This window comes from Cupressus sempervirens, chromosome 2 (assembly GCF_028749045.1).
Source record: "Cupressus sempervirens isolate cs-2001-9-10 chromosome 2, ASM2874904v1, whole genome shotgun sequence".
Taxonomy (NCBI): Eukaryota; Viridiplantae; Streptophyta; class Pinopsida; order Cupressales; family Cupressaceae; genus Cupressus; species Cupressus sempervirens.
In genome coordinates, this window is record NC_143119.1 from 376,478,137 (window position 1) to 376,493,348 (window position 15,212).

General features: G+C 35.0%; 1 protein-coding gene across 2 annotated transcripts; it reads right to left on the minus strand.

Annotated features, from left to right (window-relative positions):
- Nucleotides 1–1,827: 1,827 nt before the first annotated feature.
- Nucleotides 1,828–9,976, minus strand: LOC149572712 (chaperonin CPN60-2, mitochondrial). 2 transcript variants are annotated; one of them, XM_089813798.1, is made up of 18 exons: nt 9,692–9,976; nt 7,603–7,624; nt 7,205–7,336; nt 6,923–7,082; nt 5,463–5,638; nt 5,208–5,303; nt 4,947–5,051; nt 4,624–4,710; nt 4,443–4,532; nt 4,264–4,344; nt 3,883–3,951; nt 3,648–3,725; nt 3,400–3,495; nt 3,111–3,210; nt 2,908–3,011; nt 2,708–2,813; nt 2,383–2,461; nt 1,828–2,235 (listed from the first exon to the last, which is right to left on the minus strand). In XM_089813798.1, the coding sequence occupies exons 1-18, from the start codon at nt 9,727–9,729 to the stop codon at nt 2,127–2,129; spliced, it is 1,728 nt and encodes a 575-aa protein (XP_089669924.1). In that variant the 5' UTR covers nt 9,730–9,976; the 3' UTR covers nt 1,828–2,126. The 2 variants fall into 2 exon arrangements, with proteins under 2 accessions (XP_089669924.1, XP_089669925.1); XM_089813799.1 differs by having other exon boundaries at nt 7,205–7,325; nt 9,692–9,841.
- Between the last annotated feature and the right edge of the window lie 5,236 nt (nt 9,977–15,212).

Below are 15,212 nucleotides of genomic sequence, written 5' to 3' on the forward strand. Positions count from 1 at the left end.
TATTTGTGCTAAAATTGGAAAATACATTTATTGCTGGCTGCAACAGTGCCCGCGCTACAATACTTCGCTTGATTATGATTGCAATTTCATATCATTCATTGGGCAATTTGTATATCAGATTCTAAATCAATTTGCATCGTTTAAATTGGTCATTTGCCATTGTAAAAGTGGCTGTTATAAATAGTTGTAGATGCACATTTTATATCAAATTTATAATGTCATTTATACTCAATTTTTTTGGGGGTTGCAAAACCAAGAGCTTTGGAATATTATGTTAAGTATCGAATTAAAATATCTCAGTAAAGGAATGGTAAGTTGTAGGTCTCTATATTTGATGTAATGTGCATATTTATATCTTCCATGATTGACATAATAGTATGCATGTCAAATGTTTGACAAAATACCATTTCACTGTAAGTGCACATTTTTCATTTAGAATTCATCTATATACATTTGAAAAGCCAAAAGAGAACTACATATGCATTTAATTCTTTTCTTAGATATAGTAGTAATCAATTACAAGCTTTTAGATCCCCTTTGATATCATTTCAAGTAAGCATAATCAGTCTGAAACTCAGAAACAGCAAGCATAGAGATCGTATTGGGAGTGTTTGACAATTTTCCTTGACCTACAAATCAACAAGTTGAGGTTTGAATTGACAAAAGATATTACAGTAGTATCAAAGCTTGCTTGCAAAGTGTTTGACAAAATGTCAAACAACTGAATTAGAAAAGAATTTGATGTTCGATGAAGTTATAACCAATTAGAGTTGCTATAGTAGTATCAAAGTTTGCTTGTAAAATGTTTGATGAAATGTCAAACAACTGAATTATAGAAAAATTTGGTGTGTAACGAAATTATAACTGATTGGGGTCATTACAAACAATGCAGCCACAAGTGTTTCACAAAAAAAAAGCCCAAAATGATGCTAGCATAACCAATTCGAAATTATAACTGCTTCGGGTCATTACAAACAATGCAGCCACAAGTGCTTCACAAAAAAATGCCCAAAATGATGCTAGCATAACCAATATACTCCCAAAAAGAACATACCCAGTACCCTTGCACAATTTTACTCCAAAATACACTATCCTACAAGGAGTCCACCATTTGCCAGCTTCTAATTAGAATAGATGGAAACTTTTTTTTAAAGCATTTAACTTCTCTATCCTGGATAGCATGAGTGCAAACCTTATTATCCAAGATAGATGGAAACTTTTTTTAAAAAGCATTTAACTTCTCTATCCTGGATAGCATGAGTGCAAACCTTATCATCCAAGGTCTAAGATAAAGAACAACTACTATACTTATTGTGAATGGTACTCCTGTCCCAAACTAAGACAGTAAGAACTATATCTTGCATTTTGTGTTCTTCACCTACTTTACTAAGTCACAATTTCCATCAGTGGAAACCTTCTCATCCAAGGTCTCAGCTAAAGAACAACTGTTATCCTTGAGCAAATGGTATTGCTTTCCCAGTCTGAGTTTAAGAATTTTATCTTGCATTTTGTTTCTTCACCAATTTTTCATCTCTACACCACAAAATGCATGGATTACGTGACAACCATCTTCAAAGCATGTATCTTATCACCATTTTCATTACTATTACACAGCTTATGTAAATTCCACAATGGTTATCCTCAGTACTAATGCCACAACTAATTATACAGTTTTACTATGTATGATGCATGTTTTAGCAAACAGAATCAACTTTAAAATGTGAAGCACTCTAGCATTTCCTGGTCTCCTGTTGATGATGATAATCCAATCAAGGGCTAAAAATTGAAGGACGTGATAAGAACCAGACGAACATTGCACTAATATGATTAAGTCTCCAATCAGTCAACTTTATCTTCAGATAAATCAACAAAATTTTCCTCTTTGATTACATTTCTTTCTCTGCAGAAAGTTGCAATGAAGCAGCTACAGAGCACTTCACTCACAAACTTTCCTATCAATTTCCAATGAGGGGATAATAATGCTCTAGTATGAATAAAAAAGTCACAAAGCTGCAACAAATCTATATAACCTGCAGTGAATCTAACCCTAGTTTCCAGGACGGTATGTTGCAGCAGTAAATTTAACTGTAGTTTCCAGGACAGTGTGTTGAAATGTGCACATCTTATTAATAGTCCATACCACCCATGCCACCACCCCCCATAGCTGGAACATCCTTCTCATCCGTAGGGATTTCAACAACTACTGCCTCTGTTGTTGTCAACAGTGAGGAAACGCTGCACATAACAGAAACCATGTAGCCAAAGATGCCCTTAGATTGCCAATTTGTATATAAGGAGTGCATGACACTCCATAATGCTGTCATAATATCATCACTAAGACGTACACAGTCCAAGGACACCATCAGAGAAAAGTAATCTTACCTTGCAGCATCAACCAATGCAGTTCTAATTACTTTCAACGGATCCATAATTCCTGCCTTAACCATATCAACATATTCACCTGGTCCAAAAGCATATCAAGGGAATGTTATTCTAGTTCTTTGGATAAAAAAGATAAATCAGCAGAATGATCAAGAAAAAATTTAATTCTGCAGAAAAATTGTTGTCAATGAGCTCATGATGAACATCAGCTACACATAAACCCAAATGTTCCCTTCAGAAATGAATTGAAATTATGCAGAAAATAAATGAATATTTTTTCAAAACTCAATTACAAGAATCTTTAAAAAATGAATATTCTATTCACCTTTGGCAGCATCATAACCAAGATCCATATTATCTTGCTCTAGTAACTTTCCTACCACTACAGCACCCTCTACACCAGCATTTGCTGCAATAGTATATGCACAAGTCTGCAAAAATATAAAACATTCATAATCAAAATTTTGAAGGCAGATGCCAAACATCATAAGATTAGGAACTTCAAAAGGGCACCACATGTAACACCTTTACTGCATTCTGAATTATTTGCACTCCAATCTTCTGGTCAAAGTTAGCAGTTTGAAGTTTATCTAGTTCCTTAGATGCGTAGAGAAGGGCAACACCACCACCTGTAGAAATGCTTGAAATAAGCAATCGCCGCTTCATTCAAAAGCTGTTTTCTATCCTAAGTAACCATGTCTCTATACCCTTATTGGTATAATGTTTACCTGGCAGAATACCCTCTTCTACTGCTGCCTTCGTGGCATTTAAAGCATCTGTGACTCTATCTTTTTTCTCCCCAACTTCTGTCTCACTGGCTCCACCAATCTACAAAACAAAAACCAGGAATGATAAATAACATTAACTTCTTGTTATTCTTGTATTAAAAACTGTATTGAACAGTAAATCAAAAGAAGTTGAAGCAGTTGAAAACCTTAAGAGCTGGGACTTCTATGAATTCAAGGTTAAAAGTTGAAACCTTAAGAACAACAAATTTGAAAAAAGTTAATTCAAAACCTTAAGAACAGCAACCCCTCCCGACAATTTCGCCAACCTCTCCTGATATTTCTCTTTGTCATAATCTGATGTGCTTGCTTCAATGGCAGCCCGAATCTGCTTGTTGTGATAATTAGCCAGTTAATAAAAGAAATGAATAAATTGGCCACTTCAGATTAGCAAAAGAAAAAAAAGGTTATGCTACACATAAAAAGGCAGGCAAAGCATTTAGAGAGCTGCATACAAATTACACTCATGTCAACACAGACCTGCTCACATCTTTCCTCTATGCTCTTTTTATCACCACCTCCATCAAGAATGATTGTATCATCCTTGGATATAGTTACCTGTCACCACAATAACCAGATAAAACTTAAGCATTACAATGCTAGCAAACATGTGTCTTGCTAGGTCCACCCAGACAGTAATAATTGAAAAAGTTTTGACTCCATAATACATAACCTGTAAAAAATCGTACAATCAGTGGAAAAACTTACTACCAACCTTCTTTGCTGTACCAAACATTTCATATTCAACCTTTTCAAGCTTCATGCCAAGTTCTTCTGTAATCATCTGCAGAAAGAACCCAATTAAAATCATCAATTTAAACTAATTTCAATTGATCAAATGGATAAAATGCCTAAAATTAGATTCATGATTCAACAGGTCAAAATATAAAAATTGAAAGAGCATCCCCCTAATTGTCACAGAAAGGTATTACTATTGTACTTTGATTTCTAGAAAGCTGATCTAATAACCATTTCAAGTTTATAACTAAAAATCATCAAATATAAACCCTGACTTATTTATTGTGAAATACAAGAAGCTTGACATTAATACTAATTAGATTGGCTTTGGAAAAAGTGATAGGATGAAAGAACTAACTTGGCCACCAGTGAGTGTGGCAAGGTCCTGCAAGTTGGCTTTCCTGTTTTCTCCAAAGCCAGGAGCTTTAATTGCACAAACCTATTCAGTACAACAGGAACAACACTAAGTAATGTTACCATTCTCTAAAGGTAATGTCTATTAGAGCATGGAAGATAGTACAAAAATGTAAGGCATACCTTTACCCCTGCACGAATCTTATTTAGAATTAGAGTTGCTAAAGCTTCACTCTCCACATCCTCAGACACAATCAAAAGTGATCTTTGCTTCTGAATAAAGAAAGTGAATTTCAGTTAGCATTCTAAAAGAGTAACATGGGAGAGATTTCATGAAAAGCACATACATACAAACATTTCTCACCTTCAAAGCTAGTTCCATTGCACGGACAACTGCATTTAAGCTTGATATTTTTTTTTCATGTATTAAAATAAATGGGTTCTCCAGTTCCTGTAAACATTACAAATAAAGTGAATACATCTAGATAATAAGGAACTCTAAAAACATTCCAACAGAACCACAACAGGAAAGTTGTCAGAGATTAGAATACATGAGACTCTAGCCAGAATAAACATCTCAACAAGACACTGGACTAACGCAAATGCTCTCAAATATAACCAATGTGAAGTATTGCTCTCATATTTCTACAATATATTATTAAAAATGAATGGCAAATTAATACTCACACATTTCTGAGTCTTCTCATTTGTGGTAAAGTATGGAGATATATAACCCCTGTCCAGCTTCATTCCTTCAACAACCTCTAATTCATTGTATAATGTCTTCCCATCCTGTGGAAAAATGATTCCACTTTGAGTAACAAAAACAAGAAAGCTTCAACACATTTACTTATCTAATTTAACTGAACTGTCACATCGATGTATTTTTACTTTTTTTTTTAAATTTTAGATTGCTAAAAACTAAGCAATAAAGGTCATTTGATTTACCGATATGGTTATAACTCCATCCTTGCCAACTTTTTCCATTGCTTTGGCAATTAATTCACCAATTTCTCTTTCCCCATTTGCTGAGATGGTACCCACCTGCTCTCAAACATGCAAGGCTTCAGAAACATAAATTGGTTGGCATGTGCTCATAGCCAAATAAAACAAGTATATTGCAAAGGAACATGTTAATGCATAAATGCCTTGATATTGGTTAACAAACTTCAATAATAGTTAATAATGAGATATTTTGCATACCTGTGCAATTTCCTCGGATGTACTAATCATCCTTGCTCTGCTTCTCAAATGTGTCACAACAGCTTCAACCGCCATGTTGATACCACGTCTCAAGTCCATGGCATTCATACCAGCTGCAACTGACTTACAACCCTCCACAAATATTGCTCGAGTAAGAATGGTAGCACATGTTGTACCTGCACGGAACAGAATGAGCTTAAGAATAAAAGAACTACAGTTGACCCATACACTTCATAACTTTTCTAACATTTTCCAATATTTCATGTGTGTGTGTGTGTGCATTATTTTTGAATGCAACCCTGTGGACTTATTTGATCTGATCTTTTTAAAGGTGCTAATCATTTTGTCAATATCATTTAGAATGTAGTTCTGGCTTTGGAGATTTAGCAATGGTTTTTTCAAATTGAAACTTTGCTCAGAGAGTTTCACGGATGGAAAGAATAAAATATACACAGTTTACAAATAGCACACAGCTTATTTTACTAGATGCTTCAATGATGTAAGGTTTTAGGACTGTGGTCACTAAATGATATAGCATAGAATGGTCGCACACATGTGATTTCTATACAATGACCACAAATATGGGCTCTTGATAACCAAGATAGACATGTTTACAAATGGTGGTGCACAATGGTACATAACCTATGACCAGCTTTTGATAATGGCAAGGTAGAATGACTAATCAATACAATGTAATGCATAATTTGAAGATTTATGCATCCATGAAGTATTCATTGCAAATTTAAAAACCCATAAATAAAACTATTTCACTCATATTCATATAAGCTACCATGAAATATGTATATCAGACAAAATAAAATATAGCAATCATCGTAATGATAATAAGAGTTGTGAGTCTTAACATATCCCAAAAGAAAATACAAATCAAATAAAAAGATGTAAAAATATAAAGTATGGAGCACAAGCTCCATCATTATACAACTCATTATCAGATTCCCAAGTCACTATTTTCTTTTGACTTTGTTTTTAAATCTTTGCTCCATTCGTCAAGGCCTTCTATGGTTAGTTCCTTGAATGTTCCAAGCACTTGTAAGAGTCCCCTACTGAGAATTGAAATGGAGGAAGCTTCTGAAAACCTAAGGGAGGCCGTACATCTCCAAGACAGCTAGAAAACACTTCCTGGTCACTGGAGACAACAGAGGAACCTCTCATACCTATCACACACACCCAAAATGGCAGAGCATTCCAAAATAGATATTTGGAAGCAAGGGACATGATCCTTCGTGTTTACAGGTTGGAAGTCCTTGAAGCTTTCCATGCACTGGCTAAATACTGGAATGCATTTGCAGCCAGTTGCACCTCACCTTCATTTATCATTTATAAATACAAGGACTAAAAATATATCTGACTCATAGTCAGATATGACATCAACATGTTTACAAATCGCACAATATTCTTTATATTAAGTAAATAAATAAGATCCCAAAACACAAATTTACCATCTCCTGCAGCATCATTTGTTGCACTTGCAACTTGCTTCACAAGACTTGCACCAACATTTTTTAATTTGTCATTGAACTCAATACTTTTTGCCACAGTAACACCATCCTTTGTAACCTTTGGAGCTCCATAGCTTTGTTCAATAACCACAGTCCGGCCCTTCATAAATTAACAAAATACATAAGAAATACAGCACAATACCTAGCATGGATACTGCCAATCCAACCCTACTAAACAACACCAATAACATGAAACCACTAAAACTTTCAATCACAGATTACCTTAGGTCCCATTGTCACTTTCACAGCATCTGCAAGAAGTTCCACACCCCGCAACATTGCAGATCGAGCTTCAACCCCAAATTTGATCTCTTTTGCAGCATAATTTCTCCTCCAGCTGAGCCTGCTGGCACCCTAATAATGAAGATCATAAATACAATAAGAATGAGAACTGAAATTTAAAGCACACCTTACAAAATGTTAGAAGGTTTTTGAGAATCATACACTTATTCAGTTATTCCTTTTCTACAATCTAGATATTGGCAAAGCTTTCCTGTTTTATTAATATCAAATATGTCTTTTTCTGATCCTTATATAGCTGAAGTTTTAAAATAGAGACTATATCGCAATCTGCTTAATTTTGCTTCAAGATGCTTTGAATAAAACTAAGGATCACTAACCTGTTTGTAGCTGGTCTTCCTCCTGCAAAACATGAAAGAAAATTAAAATGTAAGTGAATAAAGAAAATAAAAGTGTATGATCATGAAAATATTAAATGAGTAAGAATAATTTGCATCCACAGAGTTACTACATTGACACAACTTATGCTAGAAATACAAAACAACCTATGAGCAGGTTTCCATAAAATAGCTCTTGCAGACACAAAGAATTGACATTAGCCTAATTACCAGACCATGTCCTCTGAAAATGATTGAATGAATCTCCATTTATTTGATTAACTATCCCACTTTCATCCTCCTTCTATGGTCCAGCCTAGGTAAATAAATCTAAAATGATTTCCAAACATTAACTATCGATTTATTTAAATCCCTTTGTTCATCTAATTTTCATTAGTGAATTGAAATTAATGAACTCATTATGCCCCCAACTTGTACATTCCTCATCCTAGTTGAGGCCCTTCAAATCATGCACAATCCCCAAATACACCACGGACAAGACCTTTTGTACAAAAGGCCTCACAAATTTACAAATGTAACATGGCCTTCATTCCATCTCACATGGGGAAAAGGACTTGCCCATCCCTCAAGGATACTTCGAGAGTCCCAAGTACCCCTTTCATACTCACTCCTAGATGTCCATTCCTTAGGCTAAAAATATATAAATTGGCCTCAACCCAAGCCATTTTCACATATATCATTCTCGTATGTATTGTTATGCTCGTGGTGAAGGAGCTTACATACAACCAAATCCATCATCCTTGAGCACAACCACCATAGGTTGGTGCAACAAGGTTTTCTTTTAATGAGATAAATTTATGTTTTCATCATATTTTACTTGTCCGTACAAGGGTTGCACTAGATTGTAGAGGAATAAGCTACTGTAGTTTTAGCTTGTTCTTGTATGCTAAGATTTTCATGTGTGCAGCCCTTGCGTATTCAGTACATCAGACAACTTAATCATTCCCGAGGTAGTGACTGCCAACCTAAGTTGACTTTCAAAGTTTTGAATCACCTCTGTGAGCATCACCTAGATCCAATGAGTGCTAAGTGTTCCATTTATTCTCGTGAGAGATGGATTTGTGTTGAATCCCTACTCATGAATTATGGGTCAATGAGTTTGACTAAAAGTAAAAAATTACAGAGTTAAATCCTGATAGCAATATCACAAGTTTCAAATCATTACCACGAAGATGCAATCTAGGAGATGATTAACATAACACATTTTCAAAGCATATAACAGAATTTTCTTAACTAAGAAAAGAAGAATGCCACTTACAATGCAATTCATCTTTTGCATTTGAAACAAAGATAATATTTAAGAACCACTACATGCGGACCCATTGTTGCAAGGAGAAGTAATTCATCAATTAGCTCAAGCCAAACCGTGCATCTGATGAGGTGAATTTGCCTGGCTAATCATTAGTCATCTAATATCAGACGTTGAGCAAGATGCTTGTAGCTCCAACCATGATGATTTAGAAAGCATGTCTTACCATATATTAGCCTACACTTGAATGACTTTTGTCGATATACATTACCATTGTGCTCTTGTACAGTGTCCTAATTGACTATCAGTTTATCTGTTTTCCGTACTGAATGCCCCTTCTTGAAAGTCTCACCTTATTGATATAGGGTTTAAGATCGGTGTTCCCCTGAAGAATACAGAGTCTTAAGATTTATGCTCCCCTGACGTCTATCATCAAAGTAAAATGCACTGTGCATTGATACCATAGAATACGATGCATTTCCCAATTTACTCACGCATTTCACTACGAAAAGATTCGTATTAATCAAAGTCAATTTCAAAACTATAGATAAAGCAAGTATAAAACTTCCTTCAAATTCCTAAGCCTCATTGTATATACATGTGAATCCAAGCCTGAAATGCCTACTGATGTATCATCTATGATAGACATAAAAGATCGGTTCAACAAGTGTGAGTCTCGAACGCACCAACCATAAAACTCTTTAAACCCTAAACCCTACGGGAAAAGCGCAGAGACAGTATACAACTAAAAAGATGGCAAAAAGCTGAAACCACAAACCATTGAAGAGAAAAAATATGTTTTTGAATGCTAGTGCTACTTACCCAACTTTTGAAGCAAGTGCAGCTGCTGCTCTATACATTATGATATGTAGCGATAATACTGCAGAGAAATAATAGACTTCAAAATGAAATCGGATAGTCCTCTACGCACACAGAGAAAAGCTTGCGCAGATTTTCATGCACAGCCTAGGCGAAGATTACCTAGACTGTTGATCTTGTATTACTAAGCAGGCAAGCGTCTAGAAGTCTCCACTAGGGCTTTGGTGAGGTTTTATGTTTTCGTTTGAAAGTTCTAGATTTTTTTTTTCTGGTAAATAATCAATCGCCCATTGGTACCGTTGTATACAAATTTATTTATTTTTAATTTCTTTCAAGTGTATTAACAGGGTCGCGCCAAATTTCTTTTGAAAAGGATTATGCTTGTTTAGATGTTGTATAGACTAGCGCTTGCATCATGATTAAGGTTGAGCCGATAGAATATCATTAAGAACCCAAAAAAAAATAAGTGGCGCAAGCGCCAAAGTTCCTGTCTTCATGTTTTATGGTTGACTGAAGTAGTATTGCATGAAGACAAAATTGAAGAGGGTTTCTTCTTTGCTAGAAATCCAATATAAGTAACATGCATGAGCAATACAAGTTGTAATAAATAGAATGCATTAAATTAAACAGAATGCAATATTTAGATTGAGCCCGATTATGAATACCATTTATGAATAAACTTTTATATATATATAAGAATATGTATGCTGAACTTATTCGTGATTGACATAAACATTTGTTTTATAGCTGATATTCTTGATAAGAAATACAATTCAATAACATTAAGTTCATGTTTCAGCTTGGACTGAATATTATAATTTATCTCCAACACTTGAGATGCTATCTTTTGCAGATAGCAAAGATGTTGATGCCTGTGCTGGCTGGAAAAAGTGTTGATGTTATGTTGTCGAGGTGCTGCTGACTGGAAAAAGTGTTGCTTTTTGTAAACAGCAAGGGTGTTGTTGTTGTGTTGCCAAGGTGCTACTAATCAATACAATATACAATTTGATATTTACAAGTGCTATGAATATGTTAAGCATCAAACAGAAGCACTTAAGCTACATTTCATTAACTTAATGATTCCATGTAATCTTAACCATAAAAATGTCTGGTGCATAATTCACCTGGTTGTCAACTTCAACGGGGACTTGTGATAGACCTTCTTGCACAGCTAAAGGGTCCGGGCTCTTCTGCAACCTCCTTGTTTGTCTGTAGAAAGAACAATAAAAGAAATGAATAATAATGTTGACATCATTTAGGGAAATTAGCAGGAAATATAGGCCCCTATAGCCCCAGCGTGGCCTCTCCTATTTCAACATAGGTCCCTATAGACCCAGCACGGCCTCCCCTATCCCAGCACGGCCTCCCCTAATTCAAAATTCAATAGCATGAATAAAAACATTCATACAAGCTGACACCAACCTGTCATGATCACTTGTTGTGGGATATGTTGGCATGAACTCTTTTGACTTTGCTACAGGCACCTCTTTAAACCAATCATGGTTTAAGGCTTCTTTAGAAGTTATCCACTGGAAACACAACCCGAACACAACGATCAGAGAAGGATACTAACTAATAACTTAATAAAGAACATAGGCATGTATAAGTACACATTTTGAAATATTTAAAAATTACAACAGTGTTTCATTGTCACCTTGTCAGGATCATATGTAAGAAGGCGATTAAGAAGATCAAATCCACTCTCAGATAAAGTTGTTTTGCTTGTAAATGAAGCTGTTGGAAACTTTTCTCGAAGTTTATATTTGTATCAAAAAAATCAAATTTCAATTTGTCATTAATATAATACAAAAAAATGAAGGCAATCAAATGACAGTTTATGTATGTTAACTTCTGTGGCAGAAGCCATATGTGCTTTAAATAAGCCAACATAACAAATTGATTCTTACAGTTGTTTAACAAATATGCATTTTGCTCTTGGCAAATTAACAAATTCAAGCCATATCTTCTGATTTGGCGTCCCCAAGATCTTAAATATTTGCAATAACGGTAAAGTACAAAATTGTTAGCATTCTCACGAATGATTTTCTAAACTGAAATGAATCTTGTATACAAAATTTAAGGGTTCGAGGCTGTGTACCTTGTCTAATTGATCTATTTCACTCTTTCCACTGAAAAGAGGCTCTTTTGCTAAAAGTTGTGCCATTATACAGCCCATAGACCACATGTCAACAGCTATTGAGTACTTCTTGGCTCCCAAGAGAAGTTCTGGTGCTCTGCACAAATTGAAATCATAAATGAACAGAACTCTTTTTTTTGGGATAAACAAATTAATATGTAAATAAAGTCTACAAAGAAATTATAAGAAGCATGTAGTGTGCACATATTCCTAATTTAAAAACATTAAAATTGTGTTGAAAGCTTATTACAGTGAACCAGGCATGACACATGATCAAAATCCCCACAAGATCCATATAGTTAAGAACATGAGATTAGTCGGAAAACCCTTTTAGTGAAAACAATGGAGAATGATTGCTTGGACTTACTATCCAAATCCAAACACAATAAAAAGAAAATGATGTTAATTTCAAGGTGCCCAAAGCCAAACAAAGGGGACAAAAAAAGCCTATAAAAAAATGCAGCAAAGGTGGTCGACTTCAAAGCCCAATTTATTCTGGCGCATTTATAATAAGCTCGACAATATTGTTTGCCATAATTTGGTTTTTCGATTTCATGGTTTTCAATTTTTTCTAAAATGAAATGGTGTCGGAAGGTCTTCTGGATTGGTACTGCAGGCTTGTGGAGAATGCTAAGTGGGCTAAGTAAAGATTTTTCCGTCAAGATGTTTCACTTGCAATCAATCTTATTTAACTATGTATTGGGGGCTCTCGCCACCTATAACATGGTAGAGCCACTGTACAGGGCTGTTATGGGAATATCTCTAGTTATTTTGGACGGTTAGGGTTCTCTCGCGCCTTTTGAGGTAAGCAGTTCTTTATACACCAAGAAATATTTGAGGCTTTAGGTTACTAGAACTTTTCGTCTTGTACCAGTTGGGAGTAAGAAATCAAGGCTTAATCTGATGAGTGGTGAATGGAAACTAAGCCCTCCTCGCAGCCCAAGAATGGCATCCCCAACTGGAGTTTTGCAGAAGACTCGAACCCATGGCAACATCTACACATACTAATCTGCCCTGGTTTCTCCTTATCCAACGGACCTAAGAAGTTTTATATTTGCATAGCCATTCGACATCCCTGTTAGCAGAGAAATGGGTTCCAAACGTGAAAAGAATGTGAACAATGCACTTGACGATGAAAAAGCAATCCAGGCATGCTGTGCTGATTCATATGATAGACACACTTCAGCTAATTCAGGGCATAAAGTTAAAGAGGAGGAAAAACGAGCTTTAACACACCTGATTCTGTTTGTTTTCCTAGTTATTTATATTTCAATATTCAATGAATCTGTACAATACCAAGGGAATTTTCTAGTCACAAATCATTTATCTGAAAACTCACGATTTTAGAAATTTTACCCCTAATTTAGTAGATTGCTTTAAGCAAATCAAAGGACTACAAAAAAATTATGTTTCTGTTACCCTGCATCATTTTTTATAGGGATCTAAACATGGGTTTTAAATGCAATGATCCTTCTCCTTTATTGTTTGGACAAGTAATTTGGAAAAAGCTTTCAGGTGAGGGTGGTGCCGAACATGAGTGGATTTTCACAGAGCTAAAAGACATCAGAATATGTAGTCGCCAGTGAGCTAAAAGACATGGGTTATCTTGGTTGCAGCAATGACAAAGCAAGCAAACAACAACACTTCAAACAAAAACCCTTCCACAACATATGAAATCGACTGCTTACATTTAAAAACAAAAAATTATAATGCGTTAATACCTGTTGTGAATGTTACAAATGTTCTGCAAACAAGCAACATAGACAATCCACAAATGGTCCAACGCAAGCACTGGATAGGAACAATAGGAGTCATTCGAAACAGCTCACAGAAAGCAGAGTAATAAAAATGAAACAAGTCTCGAAAAAAAAGAGAAAACCAACCGACCTAAACAAGCTGTCAAATGTTAATGGAACCCCAGGCTGCCAGATGTTAATGCAATGTACATGGAATTTATTGCTCATTACATAACTGACTTTATTGCTTATTGAATGATCTGTAAAAGGCAACGTCCAATTTTACTCATTTTTCCAACACTGAAATTGTTTTTTTCATTGCCTTTTTGTTTCAAAGCCAATCAAATTGCAAATAAATATTACTATTTTGATTTATTAAATGCAATGAAATTAGCAAACTTTGTAAATATAACAAATGTTTAAACAAATTGAGAATCTGATTGGTGCATTTAATAGTAAACTGGACTAAAGGAAAACAATAGTTACCTGCCAAAGGCAAGAACTAAAAATAGTTATATGGACATCTTCTATACAACATATAAAGAAGGATATTTAGTTAAATCTTTGATGAATATGAAAACATATCTTTAAATATTTTAAATATTAAATTTCTTTTCTAACTTAAATGGTCTCAAAAAATATTTTTATAAATGTTTCTCTAATTATTAGGTTTTCAATAAATATGGATTATTTTTTTTTAAGTTGTCAACTGTAACTTTTCTAATTAATATTTAAAAAATTAAGAAATTGGTTCATAAATATGACTTGTATTGCATGTAATTTTATTATTTTAATTATAGAACAATAATATTACACATTTGTAACTTATTATATCATTAAACACACGAAACACGATGTAAATTTTGAAATCGATTGTGTGCACATGTTACCTTGTTGAATCATGTGTTGTTAGTGGAGGTGTCTGGAAGTACGACCGTTGTTGCAGACGGATCTACAAGGGGCGAGCCTCTAACTACAAGATCCAAGGTCCTGGTTCCCCCTTTTCAGTGAAGGGGGGGTGTTTCTCCTCTAGTTGTTGGGTCTGAGGTGCTTCAAACGAGGGGGGACTCTCATCAAGTATTTGTTATCTCATGCAGTTGTTGATGAAGCAATTTTAAGTGAAGTTGTGGCATGGAAAGAGGCTGGGGTACAACAATTACTTTAGTGGCAAATCTTCACCTTTTGGTGATCCCATCTAACGAGTCAATCGTCATTTGGCAAATAGTGCATGCAACGCAAGTCAATCGTGTCGTCGGATATTTATCAGATTTGGTTCCAATGCTCGGGGTAGTCACCCATTAGTTATCACATGATTGGTCAAAAATATCGATCAAATCGCCAATACAATATACATTTTGGATACATTTATTTTAAACATATCGCCAGGCTTTGCATGTTATTTGTTATTGGCCCACGTTCTTTTGCCATTACTACAACCAAATAATTTTTCCTTGGGCTAGGTGTCACCAACCATTTTACTGACGTGTGTCGATCACCAGCCTCATTTAGCCAACTGTTTCCTACTATGGGCTTGCATAGGAAGGTGCATTTCACCTGCATTTGACATTCTCGCTTGTTAATCCCGCCTAATTCGCCAACCTACATTGGACTATAAGATATTATTATTCTACACAAATTTCTATTTTCTAGT